The sequence below is a fragment of the Camelus dromedarius genome, chromosome 28 (genome assembly GCF_036321535.1).
Source record: "Camelus dromedarius isolate mCamDro1 chromosome 28, mCamDro1.pat, whole genome shotgun sequence".
NCBI classification, from domain to species: domain Eukaryota; kingdom Metazoa; phylum Chordata; class Mammalia; order Artiodactyla; family Camelidae; genus Camelus; species Camelus dromedarius.
The window spans coordinates 18,289,080-18,310,485 of NC_087463.1; the positions used below are offsets into that span (position 1 = coordinate 18,289,080).

Genomic DNA, 21,406 nt, shown 5'->3' on the forward strand with positions numbered 1-21,406 from the left:
TAAAGACATTCTGTGCTACTGCAGAGAGTTGTCCTTTCATATTATCCAAATTATAATTACAGAATGAAACTCTTGATAGCTCAAGTGTTTATTCATAATCTTGGCCAAATTCCACCTTGAAAGAGAAAGGATAGGTTAAAAACCACATCCAATTCAATTATTTATTTTCATTGTATTAAAGCTCAAGGTTGTCAAATGGTCTCATTACCAAATTATATCCTAAGGTCATGCTGGGAAAATATGCTATTCAGTGCCAGACAAACTGCTCCCAAGGGAAACTCCTGGCCAGTGGTGTTTTTGAGGTTGCAAAAATGGCTGTGTTTTTCATTGGAAAATTCCATCCTCCACCCCACCCCCCCATACTCTTGGAGGGTTCTTTGGCTCATCCAATCTGGTGCAACAAAGCTTTGGGCCAAACAGTTATCATGTAAAAGACACTCAGTAACACATGAATGAGAACTAGAAACAATTGTAAAAGCAATTTTGTAGTAGATTTTACAATGGGACAACTTAGGTCTATAAAAATCATAGAAGAAAGCAGCAAATTGTAGTGCTAATGACAAATGCCTTCCATATATTGTTATCAAGTATTTACAGGTTGTTAAAACAATATAGTAAGAAAGTCAAGTGAAGGGAAAATATAAATAAAAATGTGAAAAGACTGAAATGTTCAGCTTTCATTCTTCGTGTTTTAGGATCTGTTTTTAAAGTGGTGGGACTTTGTAGAAGCAAAAAGTTCAGGTTCCCTCTTAAAAGAGAAAGTGTATACCCCTATCAAGGCAAGGAATACCCCCTAAAGAAAGTGGTTTTACTGTGCCAGTGAGAAATTCCAGAAAAGGGATATTATATATATGAGTCCCTAAGGGGTGGATTCAGGTCGGGGGAAATATATACCTTGGAGAGAGATGGAGACATTAACTTATTTAAGAGTTGGCTCTCTTCAAAGACCCCAGAGTGTTAAGTGTCATGTAATTGATCCAAGTGGACAATATGTCAATCAACAAATCTAAATTGAGTTGACTATTTGTGGAAGGCATTGAACCCTCCAAGCTCCTTCTAAACTTTCCGAATGAAAAAGGGCAGCATTGTGCATTGATTGTCTTAAGTAGTGGGTATTACAACACAAATATGTTCGTGATGTGCTGACGGTGATGTTGTAACTACTGTGCGGTCTCTGCACACTGTGGTGTGGTAGGAAGAGCTCTCTCTGGGCTGGAAGTCCTGACATCCTAGGTTCTAATCCTCACTGTCCCACTCAGCAGCTTCATGGCCTTTCTTAGTTAAGAGAGGAGTTGGAATGAAACTCTGTGTGATTTAATCGGAAAACTCCAGGTCTATACTCAGCTATGCCACTCCCTTTCTTTTTGACCTTAGGAACGTCATTATTAGCTTCTGTCGTTTTTAGTCTGCTTTTTTTTGTGTGTGTGCGAAGAAGATGAGCTAGATCATCTCTAAAGTCTCGTGTGGCTTTAAAGCAGTCTCTCAAGGCGTAGCATAATTGTATTACATGAAATGACTAGGGATGCTGAGACGTGCATCTTTGCTTTTAAGCCCGATTTTTGAGGCACTGTGGTATAACATTAAGTATTACAGTTTTTGAAATGAGACCCAAGGACAGGCACTTAACTGCTCTGAAACCTAGTTTTCTTATCTTTAAAACTGGCCTAATAATTCCTACTTTACAAGATTTCTGCAAAAAAAAAAAATACAGATAATGAATTACTATGTCTGGCCCATTGTGGGCATTCAATACCTGGTCGTGCTTTTTATTTTTTACCTCCATGAGCCACCTGATGCCAAAGTGTAGCATTATTCCTATGGGAAAATAAAATAGACTTCATAACGATCTACAGTTTCTAGGGCAGTGTTGTGGCAGACAGAGCGTAATGCTATCTTTTGTAATGGAGATGGTGATCAGGTATGAAATTTTAGGAAAACTTACTAATGGGCTCCAGGAGGAGTCCATTGCTTTACAGAGGTATTGGATGTTACCTCTGCAATGCCTTTTTCTCAGATCTTACAGTTAATTCTGACGCTTAATGCCCATGGTTTCCACAGGTAGGTAGGCTCACTCTGGCAGGGCCCTAGTTACTTGAAGGGCTATGATGTGGATTGGATGAACCGCCTTGGTCTGGCATTTCTCTTCATCATTCTTTTCAAGATCCTCTTTTTTCATCCTCGTATATTGCATGCCCACTTCTCTGTGCTGCTACACTTTTGCCACATGTGGATACTGTTGGATGCTTCCTCTTTCTTGCACAGAAGAGCACACAGGTTTCTGCCAACCTCGCCACTTCCTCTGTTTGTAGCAATAGTGATCATTGTAAGGTGCAAAGTTGGAAACCCTTTGCATTTTACACAGTAACGCTTGATTCTGGTATCAATTTTGAATTAATTAATTTATCCCATTTTTGAGCATCTGTTGTTCTCTGTTCTGGGACCTGGGCTGCTTGTTTGTTCTCACAAGTGAGCGTGGTTTATAGTCCAGCTTTGATGGTTTCACTGGGAACTCCCTGTAGGAGGCATGATCCCAATTCTCAAAGAGCTTATAGTGCATCCCTGTATGGAGAGATCGGGGGTAGATAGTCCTGAGAGACAAGTGTGAGCTGCGTGTTACAGGCAGCAGTTGTTGTTGGAAGAAGAGATTGCTCTGGGCTAAGCCAGGCTTGGCCGGGCTGGCTACTGAGAGGCATGAAGTTGAGCTGGCTCTTTCCCAGTGGGAGAGGAGAGGCCCGGGTGGGTGTGGGGGTGGGATGGTGCCCACCATGTGGTTTGTGCAGATTGTTCTCCAGAGCAGTTTCACAGAAGATTCTTATTGCCCAAGCAGTTCATAAGCTCATCTCTGCTGGGGACATTCTTTTTAGCCTAATGCAGGGAAGGAGAGTCATGGGAAGGGTGCCCTGTACTGGATGCATGAACTTGCCTGGATAATGTGTCCATGGTTAAGTCAATTTCCTCAACAGTTATGCCCAGTATCAAGAGTTGATGTGACAATTAAGATGGAACACACGTTACTGGGAGAGATCAGCCGATTGATAAATGCGAGGTACCACTTGTCCCTCTGCTCCACATAAATACACAGAGATGATACATGGGGTGCATTAGTATTTATCACAATAGTGTATTTACTTTATGTGAGGATTTATCCACAAATTCACAGATTTATGTGAATAAATCCAAATGTGGTTAATCTGTAGATTTCCTAGCTCTTTGTTATTTCCAGAATATTTCTGTGAGGGATTGAGAGGTGTTAAAAAATAATTTAAAAGAACACCTGTCAAATGTCTAAGCACAAAGAACAGAAGATTGTGTCTGGGGTTTCTGGTGGTTCAGCTCCCAGACCACCCTTTCTTGTTAAGGGGCCCCCAGGGTCCTGGTGCTGCTGTGACAAAGCAGCAACCAAGGAGGCTGGAAGTCCCATGTCAAAGTGTTGGCCACGCTGCCTCTGGACGCTCCAAGGGAGGGTCCTTTCTTGCCTCTCCTGGTTCTCGTGGTACAGTCCTTGGTTGGTGGACCCATCATTCCAGTCTCTGCCTCTGTGTCACATTGTGTTCTTTTCCCGTCTGAACCTCTGCACCCCAAATTTCCTTTTCTGATAAAGACACCAGCCATCTTGGACTTAGGGATGTCTTGGATATCCAGTATGACTTCATCTTAATTTTTTTAATTGAGATGCAGTAGGCATATAACATTATATTTGTTTCCAGGATACAACATAATGATTTGATATTTGTATATACTGTGAAATGATCTCCACAGTAAGTATGGTTAACATCTGTCACCACACATAGTTACAACTTTTTTTTTCTTGCGTACCTCATCTTCATTTGATGACGTTTGTAAAGACCCTGTTTCCTAGTCAAGTCACTTTCATGGATACTGGAGGTGAGGACTTGAACATGTCTGTTTTGGAAGGGCACACGCAACCCACAACACCCAGATTGCCCAAGCAGAAGAGGGAGGCAGGGCCCTGCTCCTGGGTGGAGGCTGGGGTAGGGGGTGAGGAGACAGCATGTGGACGGAGCATGAACCTGCAACCTCAGCGTGGGTGTTCCTGCTTGAGCTTTTGAATCCTAAGCGGATGGTCCACAGCAGCAAGGTCAGACTCCATAACCAGCAGTGGGATGAGTGGCCCTGGGTGTGGCCGTGGCCCCCAGGTGGGCCAGTGGGGAGGTTTCTGGCCCCCTTTGGTTCCTGCTCAATTCCTGAACTGGATTTTCTGGCCTTCCCTTCAGTTCTGTCATCGTTCTAATATCCTTTCACCTTATTTCCTCTCCTTTGTTTAGATTAGACAAAGTCAGTTTTTCTTGTTTGCAAGCAGGAACTCTGAGTTACGGCGATATCAAATTAAAGTAACGTATTATCCAAACATTACCAGAAGGTTCCAAGGGGCAGCAGAACCCGAGGACAATTAACTTCAGAAGAGTAACTGCCATTAAGAACATTAGTTATGATGGGACATTAAATATTGACTACCAAATCACTCTTTTGTTATAAATATTTTATACAAATGACCAAGCATAAATCTCCTTTATAAAGTAAGTAGTTAACATCAGGAAATTTCAAAATTTTACTCTTAGGTATCTAGAGGTTTGAAAGGGGAATTCAAATTGTTTTTAAAATTGTAATTCAAAGAGTTTTAGGAGAAAAATAAGAGGAATGCAAATATTATTACTCCTTTTAATTATGTTTTGGCTGTTGAAGCAGTTCCCCAATGGCAGGTTCATGTGCAAATTTTAAATTCTTCCACTCAATATGAATATATTAATTTTCTTATTTCAACCAATCTGTCTGTTAACCAATTAACAATGTGTTAAAATAACTGATACTCCTAGTTTTTCGGTCCTAAGTGTGGTAAGAGGTCCCTCTACTGGCTACTCACTGAAACTACAGCTCTCTACCCAGGCCACTGTTAACGGATTCGAAAGCAAGCAGTTTACCTTTTGTTGTAACTCCCTTGAAAACTGTCAGAAATAGTAGCCTCAGGGCAGGAAAAAGAAAAGGCACAGATTAGGAAACCAGCTGTGAAGCAAATTTAGGCCTACAGCTCTCTGGGTTAAAATGAAAAATGCATCTCTATAGAATAATGCTGTTCAGTAGAAAAATACTGCAAGCTGGTTGCGAGGATGAGCCACATATTAATTTTACATTTCCTAGTGGCCACATTAAAGAAAAAAGTAAAGTGGAGCAAGCAAAATTCATTTTAATTATGTATTTTTATTTAGCCCAGTAGATATAAAACATTATCACTTCAGCATGTAATCTGTATAAAAATTAATGAGATATCTTACATTAAGTCTTCGAGATCTGGCTGTGCTGTCATTTGTAGCACATCCCACTTCAGACTAGCCACATTTCAGGAGCTCAGTAGCCCCGTGGGGCTAGTGGTGGTTAACTAGACAGCATGGGACCAGAGGAGCTCCAACAGTGGACAGGAGCATGAGAGATACATGATATTTGCCGTTTCATAATTTACAAATCACATCTCAGGGTGGCATCTCACAGTTTGTCCAAAACCTGTTTAGGAAAGGACCAGTTAAAAAATTGACCCACAGGAGCCTAGAGGTTCATGTTTTCTTTGCATCACTTTTGGTGGTGCTTTGTTCAAGGGCTCCGAATAGTGTTTTGACATCATGTTCCCACAGCTTTCAAACATGCAGAACTTCTGGGCCAGGGCTTACGCCTGTGGAAGTGGTAGCAGGGGATCTGTGCACAAGCTGGCTCTGGGTATCGAGCTCCTGTTGGACGGTTGCTAATAGCTTTTCGGCTTCCCATCTGGCACGTGTCTGTGGGCTCTTGGGATGGCCTCAGTCCTCAGCGGTAGAACTCCACCCACCGCCCGCAGGGGTAGCCTTGAGACTGCCGGCCACACTCTTGGCTGGCTTTCCTTCCCCCTTCATGTGGGGTCTGAGGCTGGGTGGGCTAGTTAAACGTAAGATGCTTACATAGAATTAAGCTAATGAATGAATATATATAATTTAACTGATTAAAATAAATATATCATTAAACTAATTGAACTTACTATTGACTATGAAGGTCTTAGGCCTCAAGGGCATTTTGGGTGGGTCTAATTAGAAGGAGCCATGGGTTATGGTGGAAGGACATGGCTTTTCCAACAGAGTCCACCTCCTTCTTCCCCACAATGGGAATCTAGCTTAGGTGTGACGGTTTTGTATCCCAGCTGCAAAAGGTCCCCAGAAGAGGGGGACCATAGCTTTTTCAGATGCCCTCCTGTGCCTGCACAAACTTTCGGGTGACAGGGAGAACCTCCCTGTGGAGCCTGCTACCTTCCTGGGCCTCCTCCAGGTTGTGAGGCTCAGGCCCTGCCTGTTCCTCACTTTCTGAAACTTCAAAGGAGGCCTTATCTCCCCCGCCTCAAAATGACTTGCCAAGGGCTAGGCAGCTTGTGTCCCACACTGAACATTACCTTCTTGCTTCCTTTTCCAAACCCTCCTCTTCCCTCGTCCCAAACGAGAGGGTCTTTTATTTCACTGGAGTGGGGAACGAGGTGGGTTCTATTGTTTCTCTTTTCACATCTTTTCTGTCTTACTCCTTTTGACATCTTTGTTTTCTAATTCTGGCCACCCTGGGGCTGGTGGGAGGGCCTGAGAGTGTAGATGAAGGATGGATAAACAGGATGGGAGCCACATGCAGTCACATCTCACAGAGCTCCCTCTTTGTTCACCAGAGAACAGGGATTCTGAAGTGGCCCTGTGCGGTAGGCGGTGGTTGAGGTGATATGGGTGTGGGGGAGCGCTACAGCTGTCAGGACAGAGAAGTGAGCCTAGGAAGGAGAGGGGCAGAGGTTCGCACCATCAGTGATGGCAGGTACTGGACCCGAGGGGAATTCAGTCGAGAGAAGTGGCATGGTAGTCGAGGTGGAGGAATTCAGAGTAGACAGACAGACCTACGTTCCGAGCCATTCGTACCATGGTTCTAAAAGTTTATTTCTTTTTTTTTTTTCATGTGTTAAATTTAAAAAGTGTTGTGGTTGGAAACAGATTGCTTATTTTATTTCTTGGGCATTAAAACTTACTTTCTTTTAACCCTGAGTAAATGCCTAGATGTTTGAAAATGTAATAAATTAAAAGCATGTGGTAGCTTAGAGAAATATTACCACACAGCCACACACACACACGCGCGCGTGCACACATACACACACACACACACACACACACACACACACACACACAGTGTCTGAGTGGGTCAAGTTGAGTGAATGTCTCTTCAAAATGTGCTGTCTGAATGAGGCAGCGATGATGTCACTCATTCATTGGCAGTAAAGTCATGGGGACCATCACTGAGGCTGACAGGAAGTTAGAAAAATGAGTCCCCAGGGAAACACGTTGCTCCACTTCTAGTTCCTTGAGATGTAAATATGTCTCTGGAAGTGAATACAGATATGCGTTATTTCTTATCACCCCATAAAAATTTATCCCTAAGGTAGAGTAAACGTCTTGATGGATCTGTATGCCCAGCAGTCCTTCCTCAAAGGTACAGCTCAGGAGCCTCATTCCTGGGGTGGCTGGGGACCTGAAATGTGATTCTTTTTTAATTGGACCCCTCACATTCCTTCCCAGCCCTTCTTCAAAGTGTGAGTTCCTTGTGTTGAGCCAAGATTAAAAAAAGACAGGGCTTGCCCCACGCCCTGATGAAATGTTCTTTTTGAATGTGTGACAGAAATACATTCATTCCTAGAAACTGGAATCTGGCCATTCTCTTGTAGGGGCTTGTCAGGGTAATCCTTTCCTGGAACAAACCCCACTGGGAACTGTGCCCGGTCCCTGGGCAGACAACCTGCCCGATCACATTCACATCCCAAAGCCAAATATCTTCTCTTATGAGCAAATGAGTGAGTTCTCTTAGATGTTTTATGGGAGCAGCAGAGGGGGTGGATTTGACCGAGGCGAGAAGAAGGAAGACTTGGAGAAAGAGAGCAGCAGATCCTCATTGGTTTAGAATTATTCAGAAAAAGTTGAGTTTGAGTAGGGAAAATTCTGAACTATGGAATATTTGGAATATAATTTAACCTTTTAAAACATACATAAAAACTAAAATATATATGGTTATGAGTCAACTAAATGAAAGGATGAACTTTTTTTAGTCCTACATTGTATATTAATATAAGTATAAAAATTATTTAAAACTTTTAAGCAAATACAAATCATAGCACCATATATACATGAAAATAAGTTTCAGATTACTGAAGTCAAAAATCAATGGAGCTGTTTGGCTTTTTACTAATATTAAAGTAATTATGGTTTAATAATTAAAATGAGAACGCCTCTAAGGCCTTTGAAGAGACATTTGAGGGGGAACTCCCCTTTCCAGTGGAACAATTTGAACTCAAAGGTCTGTAAGAATATACCATATTGGTGACAGACTCAGATACCAGGAGTGCTGATTCATTAGAGCTTGGTGCATTCTGTTTTGGAAAATTATTTATTATTTATTCAATTTCTCTAATAGATATAAATTGTTGATCACAGGGGAAGAATTATTCCCTGTGTTGTCTGTCTTATGCTGAATGCCGGCTGAGGATGTGCAGATGGGGAATCGCTCTGTTTCTGGTGGGGAGAGGGACGGGAAGATTGTTGGGCCAGGAACTGTGGAAAGAAGACTTCTTTCTTGTGCGAGACCTTAAAGATGAGTAGGTGTTCACTGCTGGAGGGAGGGGAAATGAAATAGTCCTGGTGGACTGAAGGACATGGCACCAAAGCAGGAAAATAAATGGTTTATTCAGGGAACAGGGCACTTCCCTGGACGAGAATAGGGGCTCCAGGTCAACTGGCTGAAAGCCAATTCACTGCAGGATTAATTCACTAAAGGAATATTCTTGAATACATTCAATGAATATATATGTACATATATATGAATGTATATAAGAATATGTATATATATAGTGTGTGCACAATTGTGTGTATATGTGTGTGTGTATATACACACACACGTATATGTAATTCTAATGGATACATTGGTGAATATATTATTTTTAAATAAATATATTACTTTCATGTCTTTTCTCTCCTTGAGCTGCAGAGGTGGAAGAAGCTCAAAAGAGGAGAGGGAAGGTGGGGAATCGCAACATATTATTAACTCACATTCCTCCCCAGTTGAACAGGCAGCTGTGTCTCCTACCTAATCTTTCATGTTGAAATGTGATAGTTAAATTGGTTTAGGAATGTCCTCATCCTGAATACAGGTTTAGGCTCATGTATTGTTCAGTTGGTCCTTTCGATCTGAATGCTAGAAGTGGTGAAAGTCTAAATGAGTGAGCCCCCAACTCAGAACCCTTGCAAAGATACAACAAAAGATCGTCTTTTCTAGGGTGAGGCTCCGAGAACTGTCTTTTCAGCGGGGTTTAGGAAACACTGGATACACCCCACACTTTCGGTCCTGAATTTCAGTATACATTCTGTTTAACTGAGGAAGTTGTTAAAAATGGAGATTTGGGGGCTCCTCCCAGAAATTCTGACTCAGTAAGCATAGGGTGGGGCCCTGCCCTGGAATCCTCATTTTACAATCAACCCTGGTGATTCTGTTAAAAGTGATTCCTAGCTCATGATTTGAGAAGTAATTCTCAACCCTGGTTGCTATTTAGAATTACCTGGGAGCCTTTTAAAAATACTGACTCCTGGGTCCTACCCCCAGATCAATTACATCAGATTTTCTTGGGGTAGAGCTAGGAAATTATCTTTGTTAAGTGCTGCCAGGTAATTCTAACATGTAACTTGAACGAGGAGGATCCTGGCTAGACCGCAAATGTTTAGGGCGAAGTTGGCATTCGATTGCGTACGTGGAGAGACTGGTATTTACTTACAATTTAAGATGGTTATTTAAACCTCACAACAATTCTGAGTTCCCATTTTACAGGTGAAGAAACGAGGCTCAGAACAGTATAATTAATCTGGGGACATTTATCTTATGAGTGTTGGAACCAAAGTTCTCTTGTAATACATCTTGCTGCCTCCTTGCACTGAGAGATGCTATGGACAAATGAAAAATTTGTTTGATTGAGGTTTGGAGTGAAAATAAACTGATGAATGTCTTTATATAAGGCCTATATAATATTTTATAAGCTGAGTTGAGTCATGTGCATATAATGGGGTGAGTGATTAGACCAGTGGGACACAACCTTGTCAGTTGCTGACTTTCAGGCACCTTGACCATGTGAAAGAGAATGAGGTCTGTCTCTCTGAGACATACCAGTGACTTCCTCTCACTGCAGCCGGAGACCCCTCTTCCACGAGAGCCAGTCAGTTCCTCGCAGGTAGGGGCTGCCTAGGACAGTTGCCACTGTCCTGTTCATATATAAAAATGGAAAGAGAATACTAAATTCCTTGTCCTCTCCTTTGCAGTGTTTCACACCTGATCTGACACAACCTCTATGGAGGGGTGTGACCATAGCAGTCATCCGTCCCCTACCTCACCTGTGATGTCACTGGCTGCCAGACTAATGGGGCTTGGCCTTGATTTTGGACAGACTCATACTTACTCACCAAGAGCTCCCAGTAGCCTGGGGCTCTTTAGACACTCCCATTAACTACCCGCACGCATTGCTCCCTTAACGCACCTGCTAAGAGAGGGACTCGATATCGTGCTTCTCTCAGTGAGATACAGGATTCATATATTTTCTGCGTTCACATAAGGTTTGGTTAGGTGCATTTTTCTTCGTGGATCATGACACAAAAACTTTGATGTCGAAGGTAGACTTTGAGTTTGAGAGAGAGAGACAGGGTTATTCCTAGGGACTAGGAATATTTTAGGTTTTAGATTTTTCTTTTTTTTTTCATGTTTACTGGTTTATTGTAAAGTATATGAAAAAGAGTACAGATGAATAGTCAGATGAAGAGGTACACAGGAGGCTGTTCTGTAAATGTCTGTGAGGTCAAGGTGGTAGATGGTCTTGTTGAAATCGTCTGTATCTTTACTGATTTTCTGTCTACTTGTTCTATCAGCTCTTGCAAGTTGGGTTTTGAGATCCCCAGCTGTACTTGTGGATTTGTCTCCCTTTTACATTTTTATCAGTGTTTCCTTCACGTGTTTTGGGTCTTTGTTATTAGGTGTAGGTATCTTTGTAATTGTTACATATTCCTGATGTTTGACCCATTTTTCTCTGTGAAATGTCCCTCTTTGTCTCTATTAACATTTCTTTTTTTTTTTTAACATTTTTTTGATTTATAATCATTTTACAATGTTGTGTCAAATTCCAGTGTAGAGCACAATTTTTCAGTTATACATGAACATATATATATATATATATTCATTGTCACATTTTTTTCTCTGTGAGCTACCATAAGATCTTGTGTATATTTCCCTGTGCTGTACAGTATAATCTTGTTTATCTATTCTACAATTTTGAAATCCCTATCTCTTCCTACCCCCCACCCCCTTGGCAACCACAAGTTTATAGTTTATATTCTATGTCTGTTAGTCTATTTCTGTTTTGTATTTATGCTTTTTTTTTTTTTTTAGGTTCCACATATGAGCCATCTCATATGGTATTTTTCTTTCTCTTTCTGGCTTACTTCACTTAGAATGACATTCTCCAGGAGCATCCATGTTGCTGCAAATGGCATTATGTTGTCGGTAGGTTTTAGATTTTTCAACAGTGCTCCTAACTATAACTAGAATGCTACTGTATGATGTAAATTGCAACCCAAGCCATTCCCCAATATAGCTCTGCCCAGTGTAAATTTCTTCTCTCTCCTTCCCATGGTCTGAAGTGACAGCTTCAACCTGAGGGCTGAACGGCCACTCCTGCTGCTCACTGGCTCCCCCTGTCCATCTTCCAGGGATTGTCTTAGCATCATCTCAAAGTCTCACTTCCTATCTTCTCTTCAGAGCCTCTAAAACAGCCCCCGATGCTCAAGGAGCGTCCAGCAAAGCATGATTTCCCTCCAATCTGAAGCTGGCTTACCACTACTACTTATATGTCACTCAGACGTTCCCTATAGGATTCTTTTAAAAAATAATAGCTTTACTGAGATATAATTCACATCATATAACATTCACTCTTTTAAGGTGTACAATTCACTGTGTATTTTTTTTTCAGTATATTCACAATTGTGCAGCCAATACTGCCACCTAATTTTAGACATGGCCACCACCCCTAAAAGAAATCCTGTGCCCCTCAACAGTCACTCCCCATTTTGCTCCAACCTCCCTTCTCCTAGTCCTAGGTAACCACTAATTGACTCTCTGCCTCTACAGATTTGCTTATTCTGGGCATCTCATATGAACAGAATCACATAACATATGGTCCTTTGTGACTGACTTCTTCCACCTAGCATGTTTTCAAGGTTCATCCCTGTTGTGGCGTGTGTTATTGCTTCCCTTCCGTTCATGGCTGAATAATGTTCCATGGTATGCATATACCACATCTTACTCCTCCATTCATTAGTGGATGGACATTTGGATTGTTTTCGTTTTTGGACATTTATGAATAATGCTGCTATGGACATTCATGGGTGAGTTTTTGTGCACATGTCTTTTCATGAGGAAGGTATATACTGAGGGCTGAAATTGCTGGGTCATGCATTTAACATTTTGAGGAACTGTCAGACTGTTTTCCAAAGCAGCTGTATCATTTAGCATTCCAACCAGAAATGTATGAGGGTTCCAAGTTCTCTACATCTTCAACACTTGTGGATTTTTCTCTTTTTGATTACAGCCATCTTCGTGGGCGTAAAGGAGTATTTTGTGGCTTTTATTTGCATTTCCCTGATCACTAATGAGGTTGAGCATCTTTTCTTGTGCTTGTTGGCCATTAGCAATATGAAAACGAATATATGTATGTATATGCATGACTGGGACATTGTGCTGTACACCAGAGATCAACACGTTGTAATTGACTGTACTTCAATAAAAAAATAAATATTGTCCATTGGTATATCATCCTTGGAGAAATATCTTTTAAAATCCTTAGCCCATTAAAGAAATTGGGTAGTTTGTCTTTTTATTGTTGAGAGACAAAAATTCTTTATATATTCTGATACAAATCCCTTATCTGATTTGCAAATATTTGCAATTTTCTTTTGTCTTTATCACTTTCTTGGAGGTGGCCTTTACAGCACAAAATTGTGCTGAAGTCCTATTTGTTTATTTTTCTTTTGCTGCTTGTGCTTTGGATGTCATATCAAGAAACCGTGGCTTACTGCAAGGTCTCAAAGACGTACTCTTATGTCTTCCTCTAAAAGTTTTACAGCATTTACTCTAATATGTAGGTTAGTGAGCCATCTTGAGTTAATTTCTGCATGTGGTGTGAAGTAGGGCTCCAACTTCATTCTCCCAGCACCATTTGTTGAAACGACTGTTTAGGCCACTGAACTGTCTCAGTACCTGGGTTAGTCAGCTCAGACTGCCCTAACCAAATAGCATAGACTGGGTAATTTAAACAACAGAAATGTATATTTCACAGTTCTGGAGGCTGAGAAGTTCAAGATCAAGGTGCTGCCCCATTTGGTGAATTTGTGACATAAGACAAATTATGTGTTTGCAAAATGTAATGGTGGAACAGGCATAGGCTCTAGACATTCCTATTCCAAAAGGGAGAAATGGGAAAGAAGAAAAGGTGATGGGTCCTAAGCAAGTCCAAAATCTAGCAAAGCAAATTCCATAAGATTTTAAGGCTTATGAACAATAGAAATTTATTTCTCACAGTTCTGGAGGCTGGAAGTCCAGGATCAAGGCTCCCGCGGATACGGTGTGGCTGAGAGGGCCTGCTTCCTGGTTCACAGATGGCAGTCTTCTCACCGTGTCTTCACGTGGTGGAAGGTGCTGGAGAGTCTGGGAGCCTCTTTTATAAGAGCACTCATCCCATTCATGAGGGCTTCACACTCATAACCTAAACGTCTCCCAAGGGCCCCAGCTCCTGATACCATCATACTGAGCATTAAGTTTCAACATACGCTTTTTTTGGGGGAGGGAGGCATAAATATTCAGTCTGTAGCAACTGGCTAACTCAAGTGTGCTTCTGTGTGTGACAAACAATTCTGACCATATATATAAACATACATATGTATCTATCTGTATATATGTGTGTTTTTCTTCATCCTAGAATTTTCACTTGAGCATTTTCTAGTATGGTAAATTGCTAACCATTCTGGCTATAGGTAAGATTATCCAAAGGCACCCCAGATGTTAGGTGAAAAATCACAACTTACTCAAATTGGATTTTAGGTGTTGACAAACGTGTTCTAGATTAGAAAAGGTGTTGTGAATCCATGAGTAATCACTGTGGCTGCCTACACTTTTCTATGCACGTGTTTATAATACAATTGATTTATGACAGCAATAGCTCTTTCACAACTGTTGGCCATTTAAACTATAGCATTGTAAAAATGAGACCTAGATTTTGTTTCCTCTGTTTGTCCAATCTAACATATAATCATTTGTCTCAGAGAATTCTGGAAAAAAACATATTTTCATATGCAAAAAGGGTTCCTGTAGGTTCCTGTTCTAGCTTTACATGATTTTTTTTCATTTTTATAACACATCTAGGTATTATTTTGACTAAAATCACAATTAGTAATTATAACACATAAGTTTTTTTATCTAGAATATCTTCTTGGAAGGTTTCTCTTCTTGTTGCTTGTGCTGTGGGGTCTTAAAACATTACAAAAACTATGTACATTAATTGAAATACATTGGAAATATAAGGAAAGGAAGAGAAAAACAAATATTCTATGAGACGTGGCTACTCCTGACCTTCTTAAAATTATTTTGCTTTGGCTATGCTCATCCTTATCATCATAGTCAGGTTCTAAAGCTTCCTCTTGTCACTTCAGTGGGGTGAGGAGAGCAGGGATGGGGGCTGGGAGGCTGGAGAAGGAAGCCTGATTGCCTTGGAGCTTGACTTTGGGTGAAAATGACACGCCCCTGAGTTTGCCACACCAGAACTTCCTGTAGTCTGGATTTTGCTGATGGAATCTCTATGGTATAATTTAAAGTTATTTATTGTATTTCCTGAATTTTGTAATTAAATCTAGAAGCTTGATCGTATTCAAGTCTGATCTGTTTTGGTTAGACTACTTCAAAGGTGATGCTGTGAACTGCCATCCAGAAACACGCAATGTCCGAATTAGTCTCTTTTTTGTGATGGTATCAGCCATTGATGATCATAGCCTGGATGTGTTAATTCATTAGGGTGTTCTAATCTTATCATTTTTTCTTTTTTTAGAATGTATTGCACATTTATTTATTTATTTATTTATTTATTTATTTATTTATTTATTTATTTATTTATTTATTTATTTATTTTAGTGGGGGGGCAGTTAAATAAGTTCATTTATTTATTTATTTTTAGAGGAGGTACTGGGGATTGAACCTAATACCTTGTGTATGCTAAGCATGCGCTCTACCACTTGAGCTATACCCTCCCCCTCTTCATTTTTTTCTTTATTCATTAGCTAGAATACATCTATAGAGATGTGAAAAGTGGCACATGACTAAAGAGGAAGCTCTTTACCAGCTATGTGGTTATCTGAGATTGGCATTGGAAAGGCAGAATGCACGTTGGGCTCTTTCTCTTGCATCTGTTTTCTTTCTTTTTTCTTTTTTTTAACGCATCCATTTTTAAAACAGTTGGTTAGGACAGTGTATTCTTTAAGACGGTAGAAGTAGAAGAATGAAACTATAGACTCTGCTCATTTGCCAAGAACTAACCATACAAACTCTTTCAGTACAGTCTCATCTGTGGTTTTCCCGGAGGACGTGCCAGTGCAAATGGAAAACTCAACATCTGCGGCCAGATAATGAGCACAAAGAGTAATGTGTCACTTTTCACCTTCAAAGCGTTTCAGGGCTAATTATTCCTCCCATCTCGCCAAGAAGTAGGTGTTATTACCTTCATTTTAAAGATAAGAAAATGGAGACCTGAAGAAGATATGAGAGCAACTTGCCTCAAGCTAGGAGGGCGTCACCATGAACGATAAGGATATAATTTGTGTATGGCATAATTTAAAATGTCACTCTGAGGAAAAGAGATACAGAGAGAGCCAAAGAAAAGAGGAGCTGGAGACCACTGACTCAGTTCTGACGCCGTAAATTGTGCAGTGTGCAGGAATTTGGGGACAGCCTGGGCCATGGGGATTTTCAATGAAGCCTTTGATGTTGTAATGTCTGACAAATGGTAGGTGATGAGCAAATATCTGTCAAATGACTAAAAATGAATAATTTGCTACACTTTGCCACTGTGGAGCTCTCTATAGTATGACAGGGACAGAAACTCTCTGCTAGATTCACAGTTCTCAATTACTGTACACCAGCAGTTGGAAGATGACGGTCATTTTTTTCTCAAAGTTAGTACTATTTAGTGTATGCTGATTACTTCTTGTATAAAGCAAAGAGAGTGTTTCTATTAAACTTTAAATATGCTTTGTTCATGCTGACAGATCACCTATAATTGTGAGACTCCATCAAACAAGAGATGATATAATTCTTGTGAACTGGTCTTCACACTGGCTTGGTTCTCAGATTTTTTATGGTAGAGATGTTGAAGTTAAAATAATCCCAGCACTTTAGAGCTGGACTATACAAAATTTATGTTCTCCACCCAGATTAATTACCCCAACAGCCTGGCTTAGGATTTAATAATTGCTTAGACCTTGGATAAGCTTGCCTCATTATCACAAACACCACTGTCAATGGTTTGAGAGTGAGGGGAAAAGCAACATAGGGTGTTTTTCAAAAGGAAGAAACCCAGAAGCTTCTTTCTGACACTAAATCTGTCTTATGAGTCACCTAACAACACCTAGTAACCTAAAACCCACGTGGTGAGCTTTATGATGACTTAGTAATTTATCTCCTCTTTGAAAAGAATGGCTAATTCTTTCCATGTACTGTAGACTTATAACTCAGGAATCAGATGCTTCATGTTTGATTTATTGAGCGAGAAATCTCAGTTTAATTTGTACTCCGTGTTTCTTCTTTCTATTTAATTCTCAACTCCTGTGCCAATAACCCTATTTATTGAGTTTTTTCTAAGGAACTGCATTTGTTTTTAGCTTTTCTTTTTCCCAGCTGAAGGCTAGCCTTGCTATTAGGCTGCTCAGGTATTAAAGGCATCCTTGTAATCTTTTGGACTGGTAAAGAAGGGGGATCTTGCCATTCTCACACAACTTCCTCCTACTCCGTATCTGTTCAAAGACTTCTCTCTGCTTTCTTCAGACTCCTCCTTCTCTGGCTGATAGCACCTTCCTGTGAAGTCATGACTGGTGACAGTAGGTAAATGCTAGTATGCTCATCAAATCCTGGACTACTTAGAGCTTGAAAAAAGTATGTGTTAAGACTTATATCAAGAACACGGTATTTTGGGGGGATGGGTATATTTCAGTGGTTGAGCACATGCTTAGCGTGCATGGGGTCCTGGGTTCAATCCCCAGCACCTCCATTAAAGAAGAAAAAAAAAGAACATGTTATTTTACACAAGGAGAGTGACTACATCATCTTGTGATATTAACAAGTGGTGTAGCTGACAATGTAGCTCTGTTTAGGGCTGTGCAAGAATCAGGATTCCGTAATGATGTGGGGGAAGCGCCATCATGGAGGGCAGGGGAGACTCCTGGGCAGTGAATGGCACTGAGCCTCAGGCAGGATGGAGCTTGATTCTAACCAGGTGAGCCAGGATGGTGGTTCTGCTTGAGGTCAGTCTTTGGGCTTCCCTTTCTAGATTTCCTTTGAAAAGAAAACCTATAGTAAATGCGTAAGGAATTTTCTTTGTTTCATTAATTTTCTTTCATTCTTGATCTATATTTAGAATTCAGTATTTACCCTTAAACTTTTTTTTTTTTTTTTTTTTTTTTTAGCAGTGGAGGGTGATGTGGTATTTGTACAGGCTCAGGGTTTGGATTCTGGGTTTCTGGGTGTCTGCTGGACTCCATCTCTTACTAGCAATTACTTAAGTTTCCAATATCAATTTCCTCATTTGTAAAATTGGTACCATAACATATAACTGACTTTGAAAGGGATAATATACATAAACTTTCTGTATGAAAGTCGAAAGATGAAAAGGTTGGGTATGCAATAAAAACATATAAACTGCAAAACATAATATAAGTTGTCATAGTGGTAGTAGTGATAAATATCCATTATTTAATATGAAATATCAAATACAGACTCCTCTCTTCAAAGTCTCAATCCTCCTCTCTCACCACAGTAAACTTCACTTTTACTTGTTTTTCATATTTATTCTCTTTGCTGTTTGTAAGACACCCAGACCTAAATGTAGAAAGTGGAAATTTCACATAAATTGTGTGTGTATGTGTATGTGCATATGTATGTGCGTGTGTGATACAGTCAATAAGTCTTAATTCCTCTCAAGCTTTAAAGACTATCAATTTTTCTTCCAATTAAAAAAGTTGTACCCAGGGGAGAAGGTATAGCTCAAGTGGCAGAGCGCATGCTTAGCATGCACAGGTCCTGGGTTCAATCCCCGGTACCCCCTCTAAACATAAATAAATAAATCTAATTACCCCCCCAATAAATAAAAATTTAAAAACCTAGCCTTTTTTCTTTATATTTACTATAAAGGAAAAATAATCTCTCTGAGATATGTAACTTTAGTCCAGTTTTTAGAGAGTAAAAATCATGATGGTTAATATTTATTGGACGTTTATTGGTGGCAGGCATTAGTCTAAGCACTTTACCTGTGTTATCTCATTTAGTCCTCATCCTAACCCTGTGAGGAGTTGCTAATGTCACCCCCATTTTACAGATGAGACTGAGGCAAAGGGAAATTTTAGTGGTTTGCTGAAAGCCATGGAGTCAAACAGCAGAGCTGGGAACCAGCGAATCTCATACCAGAATCAGTGCTCACTATTGGATGACCTATGTCAGTGTGGAATCTGCCAGAAGCCTATGATTTGGAAAGTATGATCTGTGAAAATCCAGTTATAAATCATGGGAAGGATTTCAGACTCCAGTCTCTGGGGGTTTGGGTCTGGGAACATGCAATTTGATGGCACTTCCTCTCCTGATTCCCCACTCCCCACCCTACGTGATTCTGTTGCACAACAGTGTTGAAGAATCAGTAGCATACACAAGCATTTTGATCTAACTGCTAAAAAAAGAGAAAACCTTGATTTACCTGCTATAACTTTTAATTCTTTGTGTTCCAAAATATTCAAATAGCTACTCTCTTTCTTGGAAGAGGACACCACTTCCTTTCATAGCGATTGTTGTCTGCACCATGCTGTAGTTACAAATAATTTACTGCTGTCTACTACTAGATCCCCACTCGTGTGTCCTTTTACAAATTTCAGACATGTTTATTTAACGTGTAGTGTGCAGAGCCCTGCGTGAGCTCTAGGAGGGGAGTAAGGATGCAGAGAGAAATCACATGTGGTCCTGCCCTTCCTGTGGCTCAGGGTGTGAATGAAGTGCTCACAATAAATGGGTGTGAATGAAGGGGTACAAGGACGGAATGGGGCACAGTGAAGAAATGTCTGGTCATGAGTTTCTACACTGAAAGGACTTGGAGCTACAACAAGCGGATCCCAGAGTCCTCCAGGTATGGGGGCGTGAGGACACTGGATGGACAGAATCGCCCTTAAATCCCCTCTTAGGAGGTGGAGACCACGGCTTAACACAGATCCTAGCATGGTGCCTCCATACATAGGATAGGTGGATTCATACATTTCTTCCTCTTCCCCCTGACTCCTGGGAAGCCTCCTTGAGAATTCCTTCCCTTTCCACGTGAAGCCAGTTTGGCTTCATGTTTCTGAGACGTGTGACCTCTTCCATTCTCTCTCTCATTTAAGTGGTCCTGTCATCACATAGAACTAATGCTCATTAAAGGAGGGAGTACTTCTTACATTCCACAAAATAGAGCCCACATTCCACATTAAATGGGTACATTTAGTTAAATGTACCCATCTAATCTCAGATTAAACACAAGACTATGGTGATTAATACAGGTGGAAAGTTTAAGAGCATTACTCACCAGTCCTGTGCCTCCTTTTCATTTATAAAGTGGAATAAAAATAGAACTTAAAATGGTTATCACAAGACATGTAGTAAAAGGTCTTACTCATATCACTTTAAAAAAAATGCAAGGCACTGTGGGCCTAGGTTTCACTGTTTGGAGACAAGGGATTTGGACTGGTCCTGGCCGGGTTTCCTTTAGAGCTGAGCAGCGCTTCTCCTTGAGCGCCTTACTGCATCAGGTAGCGAGGCAGAGATGACGCAGCCACTGAGTCAGCACGTGGGCTGGTGAGCGGAGGAGGGAGGAGGTGGAGGAGAAAGATGGTCAGGCCTGTTCCCACTTGTGCTCCCCTCCTGGGGCGGGGATCTTCCCGGAGGTGCTCCTGTGCCCCAGCTCCTCAGGCTCCTGTCCTCCCTGGTCTGGCTCATTTCGGCAGCTGTCGGGGTGGGTTGCTGTGACATCACTTCTGCTGGCGCATGGAGCAGTCCTAGACCTCGTCAAGGGAAACTCTGGAATTTCTACTGCTTAAGAAACACAACTTAAAAAAAGCTTGCGTAGCCTTTTATGAGCAACTAAAATAGAAAGTATCTGTTGTAGAGCACAGTAGTCATTGGTTGACTGGAGACTTCTCATGCAAAAGCCTAGTTGTGGCAGACAGCTTTTGGAAAGTAACTGGTTAAGAAATAAAACTTTTTAATCATAAGAAATGATACATGGTGACTGTAGGAAATTTGGAAGGTACAGGAGACTGTAGAAAGAAAATAAAAATCATCTTTAATTTCATTAGCCAGAGATAACTACTGTTAAAATTATTTTATGCGTTTTCTTTAAATCTTGTAAGTACACAGACACACACACATATACATGTCAAACAATCTTAAATGCATTACAGCAAGAAACCAGAGTTCCCACATGTATATATATTTCTTAATCTACTCTTATGTAACTTCATCTTGTATTACTCTTTGAAAACTTTTATTTAGTTTTTTCCTTATTGACAGACGTTTAGCTAGTTTCTAGTTTTTCTGTTATAAATAATACTACTATGGACATGTCTTACATTAATCATTGACCTTTTCTGTAATTATTTCCTTAAGAAAGACTTCTAAAAGCTGTTTTATTGGGTTGAAGGAGATGAATATTAAAAAGGTGACATATTGCTAAATTATTTCCTGGAAGAGTTGACCAATTTACATTTCTACCAGTTGTATTGAAACTCTTTATTTTTACTGGATATTTTGGTAAGATTGCATTTTGATTCTTATATTTATTCCTTTTGTCCTGTAAGAATTATACATGAAAAGAAAATTAGAAAATCTTTTACATATACAGCTATTTGAACAACTAAATGTGAAGTCACCAGATTACATTGCTCTGTCAACTAATGGATTAAAACCCAGTTATTAATGAACTAATATGTTTAATTTTTATTTCATTTTTTGTCACATCTAAAGGCATTCCACATCCATTTTCTAGAGTAAT

The 21,406-nt window shown here is 40.4% G+C and overlaps 1 protein-coding gene across 4 annotated transcripts in view; it reads left to right on the plus strand.

The window, feature by feature from the left end:
- Positions 1 to 21,406, plus strand: part of SERPINB5 (serpin family B member 5) — a 51,755-nt gene that overhangs the window by 9,228 nt on the left and 21,121 nt on the right. Inside the window, exon 2 of one of the 4 annotated variants that reach the window (XM_064480401.1) lies at positions 11,476 to 11,589. The exons of the other annotated variants lie outside the window; for them this stretch is intronic. Within the exon in view, the coding sequence (XP_064336471.1) occupies positions 11,561 to 11,589 (29 nt within the window). The 5' untranslated portion in view covers positions 11,476 to 11,560. The remainder of the gene's footprint in view (positions 1 to 11,475; positions 11,590 to 21,406) is intronic. 4 annotated transcript variants of the gene reach the window in all.